Source organism: Lagenorhynchus albirostris, chromosome 20 (assembly GCF_949774975.1).
Source record: "Lagenorhynchus albirostris chromosome 20, mLagAlb1.1, whole genome shotgun sequence".
Lineage (NCBI taxonomy): Eukaryota > Metazoa > Chordata > Mammalia > Artiodactyla > Delphinidae > Lagenorhynchus > Lagenorhynchus albirostris.
Genome location: NC_083114.1, coordinates 35,196,603 through 35,212,981, shown reverse-complemented (window position 1 = coordinate 35,212,981; position 16,379 = coordinate 35,196,603). Strand labels below are relative to the sequence as shown.

Genomic DNA, 16,379 nt, shown 5'->3' with positions numbered 1-16,379 from the left:
CAGAGAACCAAAATATAATGTTTCTTAAAGAAAGAGTGAGCCAGAGAGTCAAATGTTGCTGAGAAGTCAAGTATGAGAACGTGTAAGACAGAAAATAGAAGAAATGCATTTATGAGAGTTATTCACTTTTGTGAATTTTCTTACTTGGTTTTATTTTTTATTTTTTTATTTTTTGGCTGCGCCATGCGGCTTGCAGGATTTTAGTTCCCCGACCATGGATTGAAACTGTGCCTCAGCAGTGAAAGCACATAGTTCTAACTACTGGATCGCCTTGGCATTCCCATCACTTTTGTGAATTTTTAAGAATATGAGTAGGCTGGGACTTCCCTGGCGGCACAGTGGTAAAGAATCTGCCTGCCAATGCAGGGGACACCAGTTTGATCCCTCGTCCAGGAAGATCCCACATGCCGCAGAGCAACTAACCCTGTGCACCACAACTACTGAGCCTGCACTCTAGAGCCCGTGAGCCACAACTACTGAGCCCACGCGCCGAAACTACTGAGCCCACGCACTGCAACTACTGAAGCCCGCATGCTCTATGGCCTGTGTACTGCAACTACTGAGCCTGCATGCTGCAACTACTAAAGCCCGTGTGCCTAGAGCCTGTGCTCCACAACAAGAGAAGCCACCACAATGAGAAGCCCACACGCTGCTACGAAGAGTAGCCCCCGTTCGCCGCAACTAGAGAAAGCCCACATGCAGCAACAAAGACCCAACGCAGCCAAAAATAATTAAAAAAAGAATTACCCACAAAAAATGAGATTAAAAAAAAAAAGAATCTGCCCGCCAATGCAGGAGGCATGGGTTCAATCCCTGGTCTGGGAAGATCCCACACGCCGCAGAGCACCTAAGCCCACACGCCGTAACTACTGAGCTTGCGCTCTAGAGCCTGCAAGCCACAACTACTGAAGCCTGCGTGCCTAGAGCCTGTGCTCCGCAGCAAGAGAAGCCACCGCAATGAGAAGCCCGTGCACCACAACAAAGAGTGCTCCTGCCCGCCGCAACTAGAGAAAGCCTGCATGCAGCAACGAAGACCCAATGCAGCCAAAAGTAAATAAATAACTAATAAAATAAAAATAAAAATGAACAAAAAACGAATATGAGTAGGAGAAATTCTATTATACCTAAAGTTTCATATCTAAATAATTACTCATCATATCTAAATAATGAGATGAATTATTTCCTGCATGGACAGCTTCCCTTTTATAAACTTGCTTGTTCCATCTAAAGTGCCTGCCTAGGGCTTCCCTGGTGGCACAGTGGTTGAGAGTCCGCCTGCTGATGCAGGGGACGCGGGTTCGTGCCCCAGTCCGGGAAGATCCCACATGCCGCGGAGTGGCTGGGCCCGTGAGCCATGGCCGCTGAGCCTGCGCGTCCGGAGCCTGTGCTCCACAACGGGAGAGGCCACAACAGTGAGAGGCCTGCGTACCGCAAAAAAATAAATAAATAAAGTGCCTGCCTCTTCACTCTGTATCACCTCACCTTTTTTATTTCCCGTGTAACACCTATTACAATCTGTAATTAACTGGTTTGTTTATTCTTTATTACAATATAAACTCTAAGAAAGCAAGGGCTACCTTACTTGTCTGATCTGTTTGTGGCCACATTCTCAGAGTCTAGAACAGTGCCTGGCTCAATATATATTTGTTCTTTCTGATTATTCATGTCTCCTGTTTATCTACCTATGGGAACGGGATAGGAAAGAACTAGAAGATCATGGAGTTTCTGCCCAGCCATTAAAAGATACCTGCAAGAAAAGCAAGTGAAAATACATTTTAAAGGACAATAACAGAATCCAGAATCACAAAAATCCTAGACCCATCCCCTGTGGAGAAGCCAATCAGCAGGACCTCAAATTACAAGGAAAAACTTCTTCTCAGGCTCTATAAATCCTAGTGGAGCAGGTAAGCAGTCAGAAACAAGGTAAAAAGAGTTACTAGAGAAAACATTAAATGTAGGGTAGTTTCTCAATTTCTGCATCTCTAAATTTCAAAAGGGAAAAATAATCCATGGTATTTTTATACTATAATCTTAAATAAAAATTTTTAACCAATTTTGTTTTATAAATCTCAGATTTAAATTTCTTACAGAAAAGTAGCTAAACTGCAATCGTTTCTTCCTTCCAGATGAGTGACATTAGTTCACTATAAAAATATTAACTTACCTCTATAATTGACATGTACTCTGTTCCTAAACATTAATTCAAATGGAATATTAGATATTAAAAAATGTTCTCCTATGTAAATAAAATTGTGGTTATATGGTACAATGCTTTCATTTTTAGGATAATTACTTTAAGTACTGAAGGGGGTGATGTGTCATAACATCTGCAATTTACTTTGAAATGGTTCAACAATTTAAAAATATGCGTATGTATATATATATTTTGTCGTATGTATCTGGTGTGTAGGTAGATAAATAAAAGAACTACTGAATCCAGGTAACAAATATATAGATAATAAACAAACTTTTCATTTTTCTGTATTTTTGAAAATTTTCCTAATAAAAAGCTGGGGGTGGTTTATTGAAAAAGTTTACTGACCTCAAAAATAAAAGGGGGGAATTCCCTGGTGGCGCAGTGGTTAAGAATCCACCTGCCAATGCAAGGGACATGGGTTCGATCCCCCGTTCAGGAAGATCCCACATGCCACGGAGCAACTAAGCCCGTACGCCACAACTACTGAGTCTGCGCTCTAGAGCCCACGAGCCACAACTACTGAGCCCGTGCACCACAACTACTGTAGCACATGCACCACAACTACTGAGCCCACATGCTGCAACTACTGAGGCCTGCCCACTCTAGGGCCGGTGTGCCGCAACGACTGAGCCCGTGAGCGACAACTACTGAGCCCATGCGCCTAGAGCCCGTGCTCCAAAACAAGAGAAGCCACCGCAATGAGAAGCCCATGCACTGCAACGAAGAGTAGCCCCTGCTCGCCACAACTAGAGAAAGCCTGCACGCAGCAACAAAGAACCAACGCAGCCACAAAATAAATAATAATAATAAAATAAAGTATGTAGCAGAGTACATGATACAGAGCAGGTACTCAAAAATGTTAATTCACCATCTTCCTCTTAAAAAATAAAAATGGTATTTTTAAAGTTCCCAATAATAATTCTAGATCCTCAACTTAGAAACTTCTCTACTGTATTAACATGTAAATTCCCATGGCTCCGTTCAAACGTATTCAGCAGAACTATGCCAAACTACTAGACACGAAAATTCTTTTTTTTCCCTTAAAATGTACTGTTTATTATTTTTCTTTTAATTTTTATTGGAGTACAGTTGATTGAAAATGTGCTAGTTTCTGCTGTACAGCAAAGTGAATCAGTTGTACATATACATATATCCACTCTTTTTTAGATTCTTTTCTCATATAGGTCATTAGAGAGTATTTCCTGTGCTATACAGTAAGTCCTTATTAGTTATCTATTTTATATATAGTAGTGTGTATATGCCAATCCCAGTCTCCCAATTTATCACTCCCCCCATTTCCCCCCCCGGTAACCATAAGTTTGTTTTCTACATCTGTGACTCTATTTCTGTTTTGTACATAAGTTCATTTATACCATTTTTTAGATTCCATATTTAAGCAATATCATATATTTGTCTTTCTCTGTCTGACTTACTTCACTTAGTATGATAATTTCTAGATCCATCCATGTTGCTGCAAATGGCATTATTTCATTCTTTTTTAAGGCTAATATTCCACTAAATATATGTACCATATATTCTCTGCCCATCCCTTTGTTGATGTACATTTAGGTTGCTTCCATGTCTTGGCTATGGTAAACAGTGCTGCAATGAATGTGGGGGTGCATGTATCCTTTCAGATTATGGTTTTATCCAGATATATGCCCAGGAGTGGGATTGCTAGATCATATGGTAGTTTTATTTTTAGTTTTTTAAGGAACCTCCACACTGTTCTCCATTGTGGTTGTACCAATTTATATTCCCACCAACAGTGTAGGAGGGTACCCTTTTCTCCACACCCTCACCAGCATTTATTGTTTGTAGATTTTTGATGAAGGCCATTCTGACTGCTGTGAGGTGTTACCTCACTGTAGTTTTGATTTGCACTTCTCTGATAATTAGTGATGTTGACTATCTTTTCATGTGTTCTTTGGCCATCTGTACGTATTCTTTGGAGAACTGTCTATTTAGAGCTGCATTTTTTGACTGTGTCGTAGCAACCCTTGTTGGTCACTTTGTTTTCAAGTATTTTCTCCCATTCTGTGGGTTGCCTTTTCGTTTTGTTTATGGTTTCTTTTGCTGCGCAGAAGCTTTTAAGTTTAATTAGGTCCCAGTTGTTTATTTTTGTTTTTATTTTCATTACTCAAGGAGGTGGATCAAAAAAGATATTGCTGCGATTTATGTCAAAGAGTGTTCTGCCTATGTTTTCCTCTAAGAGTTTTATACTGTCCAGCCTTACATTTAGGTCTTTGATCCATTTCAAGTTTACTCTTGTGTATGGTGTTAGAGTGTTCTAATTTCATATTTTTACGTGTAGCTTTCTAGTTTTCCCAGCACCATTTATTGAAGAGACTGCCTTTTCTCCATTGTATATTCTTGCCTCCTTTGTCATAGATTAATTGACCATAGGTGCATGTGTTTATTTCTAGGCTTTCTATCCTGTTCCATTGATTTATTTTTCATTTTTGTGCCAGTACCATACTGTTTTGATTACTGTAGCTTTGTAGTACAGTCTGAAGTCAGGGACCCTGATTCCTCCAGCTCCACTTTTCTTTCTCAGAATTGCTTTGGCTATTCTGGGTCTTTTTTGTTTCCATATAAATTTTAGAATTTTTTGTTCTAGTTCTGTGAAAAATGCCATTGGTAATTTGATAGGGATTGCATTGAATCTGCAGATTGCCTTGGGAAATATAGTCCTTTTGACAATACTGATTCTTCCAACCCAAAAACACGGTATATCCTTCTATCTGTTTGTGTCATCTCTGATTTCTTTCATCAGTGCCTTATAGTTTTCAGAGTAGAGGTCTTTTGTCTCCTTAGGTAGGGTTATTCCTAGGTATTATATTCTTTTTTTTTTTTTTTTACTTGATATAGGCAGTTTTATTTTAGATTACATGGGCTTCTATTAGAAGTGTAAACCAACTGAGTTATCACCATATTACCCCTTAAGCAAACCCTGGGATTTACTGTCCTGATGTCTAGTCTGATGTTACTACACCCTACCCTGCAAGGCAGTGGAGGGGGCGGTGGGATGTCTCCACAGGTCTGGTAGGCAAGAGCCTCCCTGCCCAAAACCTGGCCCTTGGGTCTGTGGTTTTGAAGGGACGATCCTATCAGCACACTTAACAAGAGGGATGAATCAAAATACTGCTACTTTAGAAATTCAGACATGTGATTAAGAGAATGGACATTTAGGCTTTAATGACTAAAGCAGCTACTTGAGAAACCATAGCTTCCCGATGCCTGGACCCATTTTTATCCATACTTTATTTTTCCCTATTCCCATCACATCTGTAGTTACCAAAACCTGTCATTCTTTTTGATGTGATGGTAAATAGGATTGTTTCCCAATCTCAGCGGGAATGATTTCAGCTTTTCACAGTGCAGAATGATGTTAGCTGTGGGTTTGTCATATACAGCCTTTATTATGTTGAAGTAAGTTCCCTCTATTCCCACTTTCTGGAGAGCTTTTATCATGGGTGTTGGGTTTTATCAAAAGCTTTTTCTGCATCAATTAAGATGATCATATGGTTTTTATTCTTCACTTTGTTAATCTGGTATATCACACTGATTGATTTGTGGATATTGAACAATCCTTGCATCCCTGTCATCAATCTCACTTGATCATGGTGGATGATCCTTTTAATGTATTGTTGAATTCGGTTTGCTAGTATTTTGCTGAGGATTTCTGCATCTATGTTCATCAGTGATATTGGCCTGTATTTTGTGTGTGTGTGTGATATCTTCTATGGTTTTGGTATCAGGCTAATGGTGGCCTCATAGAATGAGCTTGGGAGTATTCCTTCCTCTGCAATTTTCTGGAAGAGTTTCAGAAGGGTAGGTGTTAACTCTTCCCTAAATGATTGCTAGAATTCCCCTGTGAAGCCATCTGGTCCTGGACTTTTGTTTGTTGGAAGTCTTTTAACCACTGTTTTCAATTTCAGTACTTATGCATGGTCTGTTGACATTTTCTATTTCTTCCAAGTTCAGTCTTGGAAGGTTGTGCTTTTCTAAGAATTTGTCCATTTCTTCTAGGTTGTCCATTTTATTGGCATGATAGTTGCTTCTTATAGTCTCTTATGATGCCTTGTATTTCCTTTGTGTCAGTTTTAACTGCTCCTTTTTCATTTCTAATTTTATTGATTTGAGTCCTGCCCCCTTTTTTTCTTGATGAGTCTGACTAAAGGTTTACCAATTTTGTTTATCTTCTCAAAGAACCAGCTTTTAGTTTCATTGACCTTTGCTATTGTTTTCTTTGTCTCTATTTCATTTATTTCTGTTCTAATCTTTACAATTTATTTCCTTCTACTAACTCCAGGTTCTGTTTGTTCCTCTTTCTCTAGTTGCTTTAGGTGTAAGGTTAGGTTGTTGATTTGAGATTTTTCTTGTTTCCTCAGATAAGATTGTACTGCTATAAACTTCCCTCTTAGAACAGCTTTTGCTGCATCCCAGAGGTTTTGGACCATCCTGTTTTCATTATCATTTGTCTGTAGGTATTTTTTTCTTATTTCCTCTTTGCTTTCTTCAGTGATCCACTGGTTGCTTAGTAACATATTGCTTAGCCTCCATGTGTTTGTGTTTTTAACAGTTTTTTTCCTGTAATTGATTTTTTTTTCTTCTTTTCTTTTGGCCATGTCGTGCGGCATGTGGGATCTTAGTTTCCCCGACCAGGGATGGAACCCGCGCCCCCTGCATTGGAAATGCAGACTCTTAACCACTGGACCACCAGGGAAGTCTCTCCTGTAACTGATTTCTAATCTCATAGCGTGTGGTCAGAAAAGATGCTTGATATAATTTCAATTTTCTTAAATTTACCGAGGCTTGATTTGTGGCCCAAGATGTGATCTATCCTGGAGAACATTCTGTATGCACTTGAGGAGAAAGTGTATTCGGCTGCTAAGTCCATCTGGTCTAATGTGTCATTTAAGGCCTGTGTTTCCTTATTATTTTCTGTCTGGATGATCTGTCCATTGATGAGACTGAGGTATTAAAGTCCCCCGCTATTATTGTGTTTCTGTCGATTTCTCCGTTTATTGCTGTTAGCATTTGACTTATGTACTGAGGTGCTCCTATGTTGGGTGCATATATATTTACAATTGTTATATCTTCTTCTTGGATTGATCCTTTGATTACTATGAAGTATCCTTCTATGTCTCTTGTAACATTCTTTATTTTGAAGTCTATTTTGTCTGATATGAGTATTGCTACTCCAGCTTTCTTTTGATTTCCATTTGCATGGAATATCTTTTTCCATTCCTCACTTTCAGTCTGTATGCAGACACCAGAATTCTTAAGTGAATTCCACAGACTTGTATTGAAGCTAATAACAAAATATCACTGGCCAAAACTTCAAAATATATAGAATTTACACACATATATTTCTTTTTTTTTATATATATATAAATTTATTTATTTATTTATTTTTGGCTGCATTGGGTCTTCGTTGCCGTATGCAGGCTTTCTCTAGTTGCGGCGAGCAGGGGCTATTCTTCGTTGCAGTGCATGGGCTTCTCATTGTGGTGGCTTCTCTCGTTGCAGAGTGCCGGCTCTAGGCGTGCAGGCTTCAGTAGTTGTGGCACGCGGGCTCAGTAGTTGTGGCTCGTGGGCTCTAGAGCACATGCTAAGCAGTTGTGGTACACAGGCTTCGTTTTTCCACGGCATGTGAGATCTCCCCAGACCAGGGATCGAACCCGTGTCCCCTGCACTGACAGGCGGATTCTTAACCACTGCGCCACCAGGGAAGCCCTACACACATATATTTCTAAATGTCAGCTTTTTTTTTTTTTTTTTTTTGCAGTACGCAGGCCTCTCACTGTTGTGGCCTCTGCCGTTGCGGAGCACAGGCTCTGGACACGCAGGCTCAGCGGCCATGGCTCATGGGCCCAGCCGCTCCGCGGCATGTGGGATCTTCCCAGACCAGGGCACGAACCTGTGTCCCCTGCATCGGCAGGCAGACTCTCAACCACTGCCCCACCAGGGAAGCCCTAAATGTCAGCTTTTTGAATAAACACATTGCACACATTTTTAAACTGGGTCTATGCTGATATTTCTTATCTCAACCTAGTAATTTACTTAGGTAACATCTATATTCCTTATGAGTGCTGAGCAGGACAAAAAAAAAAAAAGGTGTTTTTAAAATAACTCAACCATTGGTCAAGGGAACAAAAGAACAGGTATTTGGCTACAGTCTAATACTAGCTCTCCTGGGAACCAAAAGGTTCCAAGTGATTTAAGTAAGCAATGTGTAGTTAAAGGTAAGCTAAGGAGTCCAAGAAACTTACGCACCAAACATAGGCACCGAATTGGGTCAGTGACCTATGTCTTATACCACAGTAATCTAGTGAGTAGTTCTTACTCTACTAATCCATCTTGGTACCTTACCCATTTTCATAGTCTCTTTTGTGATTTTAAATAAGTAAAATATGAATGTCACCATCCCAAGGACACATACTGTATCTCAGTTAGATACTTAAATTCAGAAATCTCTAAAGGTAAAGGGTAAGATCTGTCTTAATAGCGAAACAATGGTTAACTGATTACCACTTCACAAGGTAACACACACCCCCTCCCACCAATGTACACACATTCCCCTAGAGAACAAATACACTGTTCATTTCAGAAAGTGCCTGGAAGTAGGGATTGACTAGACGCAAGGACATATCTACTCTGACTAGGGGCAGTGTGAAGCTTATTTCAAATAGTTCTGCAAGAAAAAACAATGGTATTTTTTAAAATATGAAAATATGTATTTTAAGTGTGTTTTAAAATGTACTCATTTTATATACAAAATAATTTGGGCATAGAGAGATCAATGAAGCACTAAGGTGTATTTTGAGCATTCTACAACTTAGAAATTAAGAGGTAACATAACATTCTGAAAAGCTGCTGACCCTTGCTCTAACTGAACCAAGAGAGAAATGAAGTCAATACCTCAGTCAACCTTTGGACCAAAAATCTTTAATTCCCTGAAGATACCACAAGATACTGGTTTCAAGGAAAATAATATGGTGGCAAATATATAAAGTGAAATTTTCACAGAAGAAAAAATCAAGTTAGCCTATTTAAAACAAATGCAGGGACTTCCCTGGGGTCCAGTGGGTAAGACTCCACGCTCCCAATGAAGGGGGTCACGGTTCGATTCCTGATCAGGAAACTAGACCCCACACGCATGCTGCAACTATGAGCCTGCATGCCGCAACTAAAAAAAGATCCTGCATGCTGCAACTAAAGATCCCACAGGCCGCAATGAATATCCATGTGCCGCAACAAAGACCCGGCACGGCCTAAATAAATGTTTAAAAAAAAAAACACACTGAACAGGTGCCGCAGAGAGACTTCACGTTTTAAAAGTGTTTGAAAACTTTATGTCAAATGTTAACAACTAATGGACCTACTAACAGATCATCTGTGCATATAAACAAACTACTTTTCCCCTACTGCTCCACTTAGTTTCCTGAACAGGAATGGAACCCATGACCCCTGCAGTGGAAGCTCAGACTTGTAACCACTGGACCACCAGGGAACCCCCATAATCTACTTAATAGCGAATTAAATTTCTTTTGACACTAGAGTAATAGAATTAAGGCTAAAAATCTGAATAAACATCATAATTACCAATTTAAATAACTGTGCTAAAGACACAAACTTAATGTTGAAGCAAATAGGGAATTTCCACTTTTAGCATCCTAAGTCCTCAATAGCCACCATCAACAAATATAAGCTGAAGTATTCAAAAGTACTCTTCACTCCTGTCTTGATAAAAATAAATCATTAAACTGAGAAGACTTCAAATATTCCTTTTTAAGTGTTTATTAAAGAAGTGAACTTTCACTGTAAATTATTTTGCAAACAAATCAAAATTAATTTCCTTAACTTTTGATTAAAATATTTTTATGAATCAGTGAGAACTATAACATCAATTTTAAAAAATCAATACCAATGCCTGCTTTCCTGCCCACAAATCTTATCACTCACTCCCATGTTCATAGACTTCCAAAGAAAACAACCTGATTAAAGTCTTAATATAAAACATCCATTTTGTTACATCTTTAAGTGGTGATTCATTGGGGAAAAGTTAATTAGAATATTCTCAGTAATATCTCTCATCTCTGCACTTAATCACCCCAGTCTTTTTCAGACAAAAAGCCACAGAAAAGCAGTCATAAAATCACATAATCACAACATCTTCTTCCCAGCAAAGATATTCTCTCTTCATATATGCTTCTACCACTCACGGAGGATGAAGAGGGTACATCTTCATTTTTATGTGCAATCTCCCTCTACCCAATCATGCTAAATAAACTCTCACTTTGAAACTAAATTCCCTATGTATAACTGAATCACTTTGCTGTACATCTGAAACTAACACGACCTTGTAAATTCTTTTTTTTAATTACTCAAAACAAATCATGTCTATTTTAAAAGAATCAGAACTTACACAAACAAAAACATAAAGGGGCTTCCCTGGTGGCGCAGTGGTTGGGAGTCCGCCTGCCGATGCAGGGGACACGGGTTCATGCCCCGGTCCAGGAAGATCCCACATGCCGCGGAGCGGCTGGGCCCATGAGCCATGGCCACTGAGCCTGCGCGTCCGGAGCCTGTGCTCCACAACGGGAGAGGCCACAACAGTGAGAGAGGCCCGCGTACCGCAAAAAACAAACAAAAACAAACAAAAATAAAAAACACTAATATATTCTTCCCCAAGAATAACATCTTTCTCCAGATTTTTTTTTTTGTCTGCACCACTCAGCTTGTGGGATTAGTTCCCCAACCAGGTGTTGAACCCGGGCTCCAGCAGTGAAAGCACTGAGTCCTAACCACTGGACTGCCAAGGAATTCCCTCTCCAGACTTTTTTTAAATTACTGATTTACAGGTAAATTGTTCATAGATTCACAAGGCTTACTCTGGCTAGAGTAGACAGGAAAAGTCTAGCAGAAGAAGTGAAATTTAAGCTGAGCCAAAAGTGAGGAGCTAGCCAGGGTGAAGCTCTGAGGGAAAAGCACTCTAGGCCAAGGAAACAGCATGGGCAAAGGCATCAGACAGGACTTGGTTAAAGAATGGAAAAAATATACATGACTGGAGCAGGGAGCCCAAAGGGGAGAATGGTGAGAGCTATAAAATGAGAGATTTCTTGATTAGCATTTGAAGCTGGTTACAAATCTATCTAAAATCAGCCCTCCTTCAGATTGTTTTTATAGACTCAAAACCATCAGGCTAACTCCACACAACAAATTCAAATAAGCAATTAAAAAGACAGAAGGGGGCTTCCCTGGTGGCGCAGTGGTTGAGAGTCCACCTGCCGATGCAGGGGACACAGGTTCATGCCCTGGTCCGGGAAGATCCCACATGCCGCGGAGCGGCTGGGCCCGTGAGCCCTGGGCGTCCGGAGCACTCCGCAACAGGAGAGGCCACAACAGTGAGAGGCCCATACGATCAAAAAAAAAAAAAAAAAAAAAAGACAGAAGGTATTCAAATTAAGTAGTACCATTATAATAAAGATTAACTTCCTGATTCCTTGTTGAGAATTCCCGCAAGCAAGAGATTAAAGCACTTCACACCTCCTAAAACGTCCTCATTATTTACACATTCTCCTAAATTTCCACAAAGGTGCTCAGAATTTACTTAACTCTCTCAGGTGATGGTCAATTTCCATACTTTCAAATATTCTTGCTGTAAATACCCTGAGGCATTTTTGCTGTAATACCAGACTTTATGGAAATAGTCTTTGTATTAAAGGCCACAAACACTCAAAGAAAATTAAACAAAGAATCATTTCTGCATATTGGCCTAAGAGAGACTGAATTTCTGAGTACTTGGGTAAAACTTGATTTATGATCTTACATGAAAACTGATAACAAGATGGTTTCACATTTGTGGTCTGGAAGTTGGCTCATTTAGCATTACATCAATGTTCTGTATTCTCAGATCATGGCCCTTTGCCCAAAGGTTTCATTATAGAAAATTTATAGACATATTTGAAAAAGCACAAATTACAAAGAAAGTCATTGGATAATCTATTTTTTACAAGTCATTTACTTAAGAAATTAATATACAATCCAGAGTCTAGCAGCTTAGTTTTATTTTCTGATTCTGCAACCTGTGGCAGATGGTTTTCTGGGCATGTGCGACCCTGGCATTTTGCCTACGTTTACATGGACTGACAGGAGTTTAAGGCTGAAAGGAGTAGTTTCTTTTATCTGCAGTAACAGGTCATGCTGGGCCTGTTCCTCACCTGTGTGTATATTCGGTTAATTCCACAGTCTTTCCATTTACATCCACACAATGGCAAGGACCTGTCTGAGCATGAAGACACGGCAAGTCATCTCAGGAGTAGTAGTACATAACCTCCGTTCCATAAACAGTTCTGTAAACAGCTAACAAACCAGTGGAAATTTTGATTCCATCCTTAGATTTTCTTTTTCAACCCTTCCTTCCCTATATACTTGGAAATACTCTTGAAATAAAGTCAGTTTTGTTTGGCAAATTCAATAGCGTTCCTTTGAGACAAATGGATCACAAAATCAGAACTAAAAATCATCATACAGTCAAGCTTAAGAAAAAAAAAAAAAAACAGGGACTTCCCTGGTGGCACAGTGGTTAAGAATCCACCTGCCAATGCAGGGGACACGGGTCTGATCCCTGGTCCAGGAAGATCCCACATGCCATGGAACAAATAAGCTCGTGTGCCACAACTACTAAGCCTGTGCTCTAGAGCCCGCAAGCCACAACTACTGAGCCCGTGCACCACAACTACTGAAGCCTGCACACCTAGAGCCCTGCTCTGCAGCGAGAAGCCACCGCAATGATAAGCCCAGGCACCGCAACAAAGACTAGCCCCCACTCGCTGCAACTAGAGAAAGGCCGCCGTGCACGCAGCAACAAAGACCCAACGCAGCCCTAAATAAATAAATAAATAAATTTATTTTTAAAAAGAAAGAAAAAAAAGAACTATTTGACCTGGTACAAAGGTATAAGTGACAAAAAGTTTAAATGGTGGTACTACTTAGTCTTAGGAAATGAGCGTCACATCCTTAAAACTTTTCAAGTATTGGGGCTTCCCTGGTGGCGTGGTGGTTAAGAATCCTCCTGCCAATTCAGGGGACACGGGTTCGAGTCCTGGTCGGGGAAGATCCCACATGCCGCAGAGCAACCAAGCCTGTGTGCCACAACTAGTGAGCCTGCGCACCACAACTAGTGAGCCTGTACTCTAGAGCCCGCGAGCCACAACCGCTGAGCCTGCGTACCACAACTACTGAAGCCCGCGCACCTAGAGCCTGTGCCCCGCAACAAAAGAAGCCACCGCAATAAGAGCCCCGCGCACCACAACAAAGAGTAGCCCCCACTCACCACAACTAGGGAAAGCCCTTGTGAAGCGAACACCCAGCACAGCCAAAAACAAATAAATTTATTTATTTTAAAAAAGAAAAAAACTTTTCAAGTATTTTTGAAATACACATGTCGTTCCTTCAATAATTAGTTATTTAGCTTCCTTCAATCACCATATATTTAACCAGGTTTGCTAGATGCTCAAGAAACAAAGATGAATAGGACACTTCACCTGTATTAGATAAGTTCCAGAGAAATAATGCCTACACATCCTGAAAGCTAAAATCCTCTACTGTCTCAAGAAGTCAAAGACCTATCACTTGCACTCCAGAGCTGCAAAAGGTTCACTCAAGGTTAGGGCACCGAGGTCACACTGCTGAGGCACTAAAGTTAAAAGCTGGCCAAGAGCACCTGTAAACCGTAGTCTTTGAAAAGGCTTGCCAACTGTCACCCACACCTCCTCAACCTGCCCCTCACCCCGTTCCCGTCCTCTTTATAAATAAACAAAGGGTTTTTAAAGGGAACTGTCCAAGGTTACCACCTGACAAGGAAGAAAGCTTTGATGTGGGATACCAATAAAATAAAATTGCATACTCTCCATATTTACAGAGTATTGTTATACAACACCTAACTGTTGACAAAGTGTCAACCAAGACACTTAAAACATAAAATAAAACCTCTTTCTCAATAGGGTTAAAACGTCAACAAGAAACTGGCCGAAAGAGGGAGATCTCTAACTTCCCAAAGCAGCAACCCCCAGGAAAGGTGCTGGAACCAGCGGAAGTTACATATCCAGGGCAGTAGTGTTTAAATGCGCCCGCCCCCCCCCCCCCGCCCATGGTAAAAGTTTGAACCGCCATCTGACTATCCCACGGTGGTCGGAAACTTCCCTAAACTACAAGAGGCAAGCAGACACCCTAAAATCTCCCTCTCAGCCAATCCCAGGTGCCCTCAGGCCAGGCTGTGGCTTCCTCCCCGGGCCTTGCTTCCCCCATCACACACTCTTCTCCTGGACACTCACTAGCCTGCCTGGGCGTCCAACGCCAGCCGGGGGTCCCGGGACCTCGCGGCCGCCGGGCTCGGTCCGGCTGGCCTCGGCCTCAGGCCTGCCTCCTGGAGGCCGGCGCGCCTCCCATCCTGAGACGGACCGCGACCCCCGCCCCCCGGCCCGCCCTCGGGCCCGGCCCTCGCACTCCCAGCTGGCCGGCCCTCACCTCCTCGGCGTGCTTGCGCAGCGCCTTCTCTCGCTCGTACTGGGTGATGAGCTGCTCGTTGTCGTCCCGCAGCAGCTCCAGCTCCACCTGGTGCTCCTGGTCCTGCGCGAACACCGAGTCCAGGTTCTCCAGCACGGCCACCACCAGTGGCATCAGCTCCTTGACCACCTCCTCGTCGTAGCGCCCGATGAGCCGCTCGAACTCGCGGTAGATGGAGCCGGCCAGGCCGGACACCCGCTCCGACATCACGGCCCCGGAGCCGCCGGGCTCCTCCTGGTACACCACACCGTCCTCCAGCTCCATGGTGGCGGGCGGCCGGCCCGGGGCGTCGCCGGCTGAGGGGACGACAAGGGCCCGCACGGGACGGGCCGCTGGGGCTAGGGCTGCGGCTGGGCCCTGCTGGGTGGGGGCCCGGGACGGAGGAGGGGAGGGGTGAAGCGAGCGCACTCAGCCCTACCGCCGCTGCACCAACTGCCGGGACGGCTAAGCCGCGCGCGCCACACGTCACCCGCGGGGCGGGATCCGAGCCGCGTCGGCCCGTAGGGCGGGGCCCCGCGGGAGGCCAGGCGCGGCCGGGGGCGGGACCAATGCGTCACCTTTCGCCGGCGGAGGCGGCGTGGCGTCAACACTCGGCGCCGCGAGGTCGTTGCGTAAGCCAATAGGAAAGACTGCGAGAGGAGGGTGGTGAGAAGTGCCCGCCCAGGGCGCGATTTGTAGGGCGAATCCCAGTGGAAAGGGAGGGGTTCTGGAAGAGCGACTAGCAGCCCAGAATAGCCAAAATTTTATTACTTTTTACAGCTCACAAAGGGCTTTCACATTTGTTCCTCACCGCAAGGATGTTTGGTGCGGTAGACGTTTGGCCTTCGTTTCACAGACAAGGAAACTAGGCCCGGAGAAGTTATGGTTCACTCAAGGTCACGCAGCGAGAACGGGAAGGAGGCTGATCAGAGACTCAAACCAATCTGATTGAGAATTCCGTACTCAGAGAAGCGGAAAACAGATGGGAAGGGAAAGCAACCTTAACTGGGACAAGGTTTGCCTCAGTGATAAGGTGGTCTTAAATAGGATAGAATTATTTTGGGGTTAAAAACAGTATGGATAGCCTTAAACAGAGGCCGTGCAAAGCATTCTGTAGAAGGGTAAAACGAACGCCACATCTTGTGCTTTGGCAAACACGGGTTTTTCTGCTTCCTCTGGCCAACTTGGGAGAGTGGCATTTCCTGGCTCCAGCAACCCTCCTTTCCTCTAATCTTGAAGCAGGGCAGGCTGATGGGTTGGGGAGCAGAGGAGGAAAGAGGTGGAGTCACTGGGGTGAGTAAGTCCGATAGTACGTGAGGTCTCAGCCGCCTGGGAGAGAATCACGTGTGGGGAATGACAACACCCAAACCTCAGGCGGGCTGAGTCAAGGATCACTTCCTGGTGTTCTCTTCTAGCTGATACCGAGGGGGGCCCTCTGGGGCTCCTGGGCACAAAAGCCTTTCTGTGTCCCCCATTTCTTTGATTACAGGAAACAGGCTTCATTTAGCCTCCAAGATCTTCCCTGAGTTCCAATGGGTAGTTTCAAGCAGCTGTTAGGGAAAGGAAGGGGATTCATCAATACAAGGGAGAAACAGTCAAGAGAAACAGTAGTGGAGCCTTGGGGCAA

The 16,379-nt window shown here is 42.9% G+C and overlaps 1 protein-coding gene across 7 annotated transcripts in view; it reads right to left on the bottom strand.

Moving 5' to 3' along the window:
- SPAG9 (sperm associated antigen 9) overlaps nucleotides 1-15,217 on the bottom strand; it is a 143,573-nt gene extending 128,356 nt beyond the window's left edge. For all 7 annotated transcript variants that reach the window (XM_060135508.1, XM_060135509.1, XM_060135511.1 and 4 more), the window contains exon 1: nucleotides 14,735-15,217. In XM_060135508.1, the coding sequence (XP_059991491.1) occupies nucleotides 14,735-15,037 (303 nt within the window). In that variant the 5' untranslated portion in view covers nucleotides 15,038-15,217. The remainder of the gene's footprint in view (nucleotides 1-14,734) is intronic.
- Nucleotides 15,218-16,379: the final 1,162 nt, after the last annotated feature.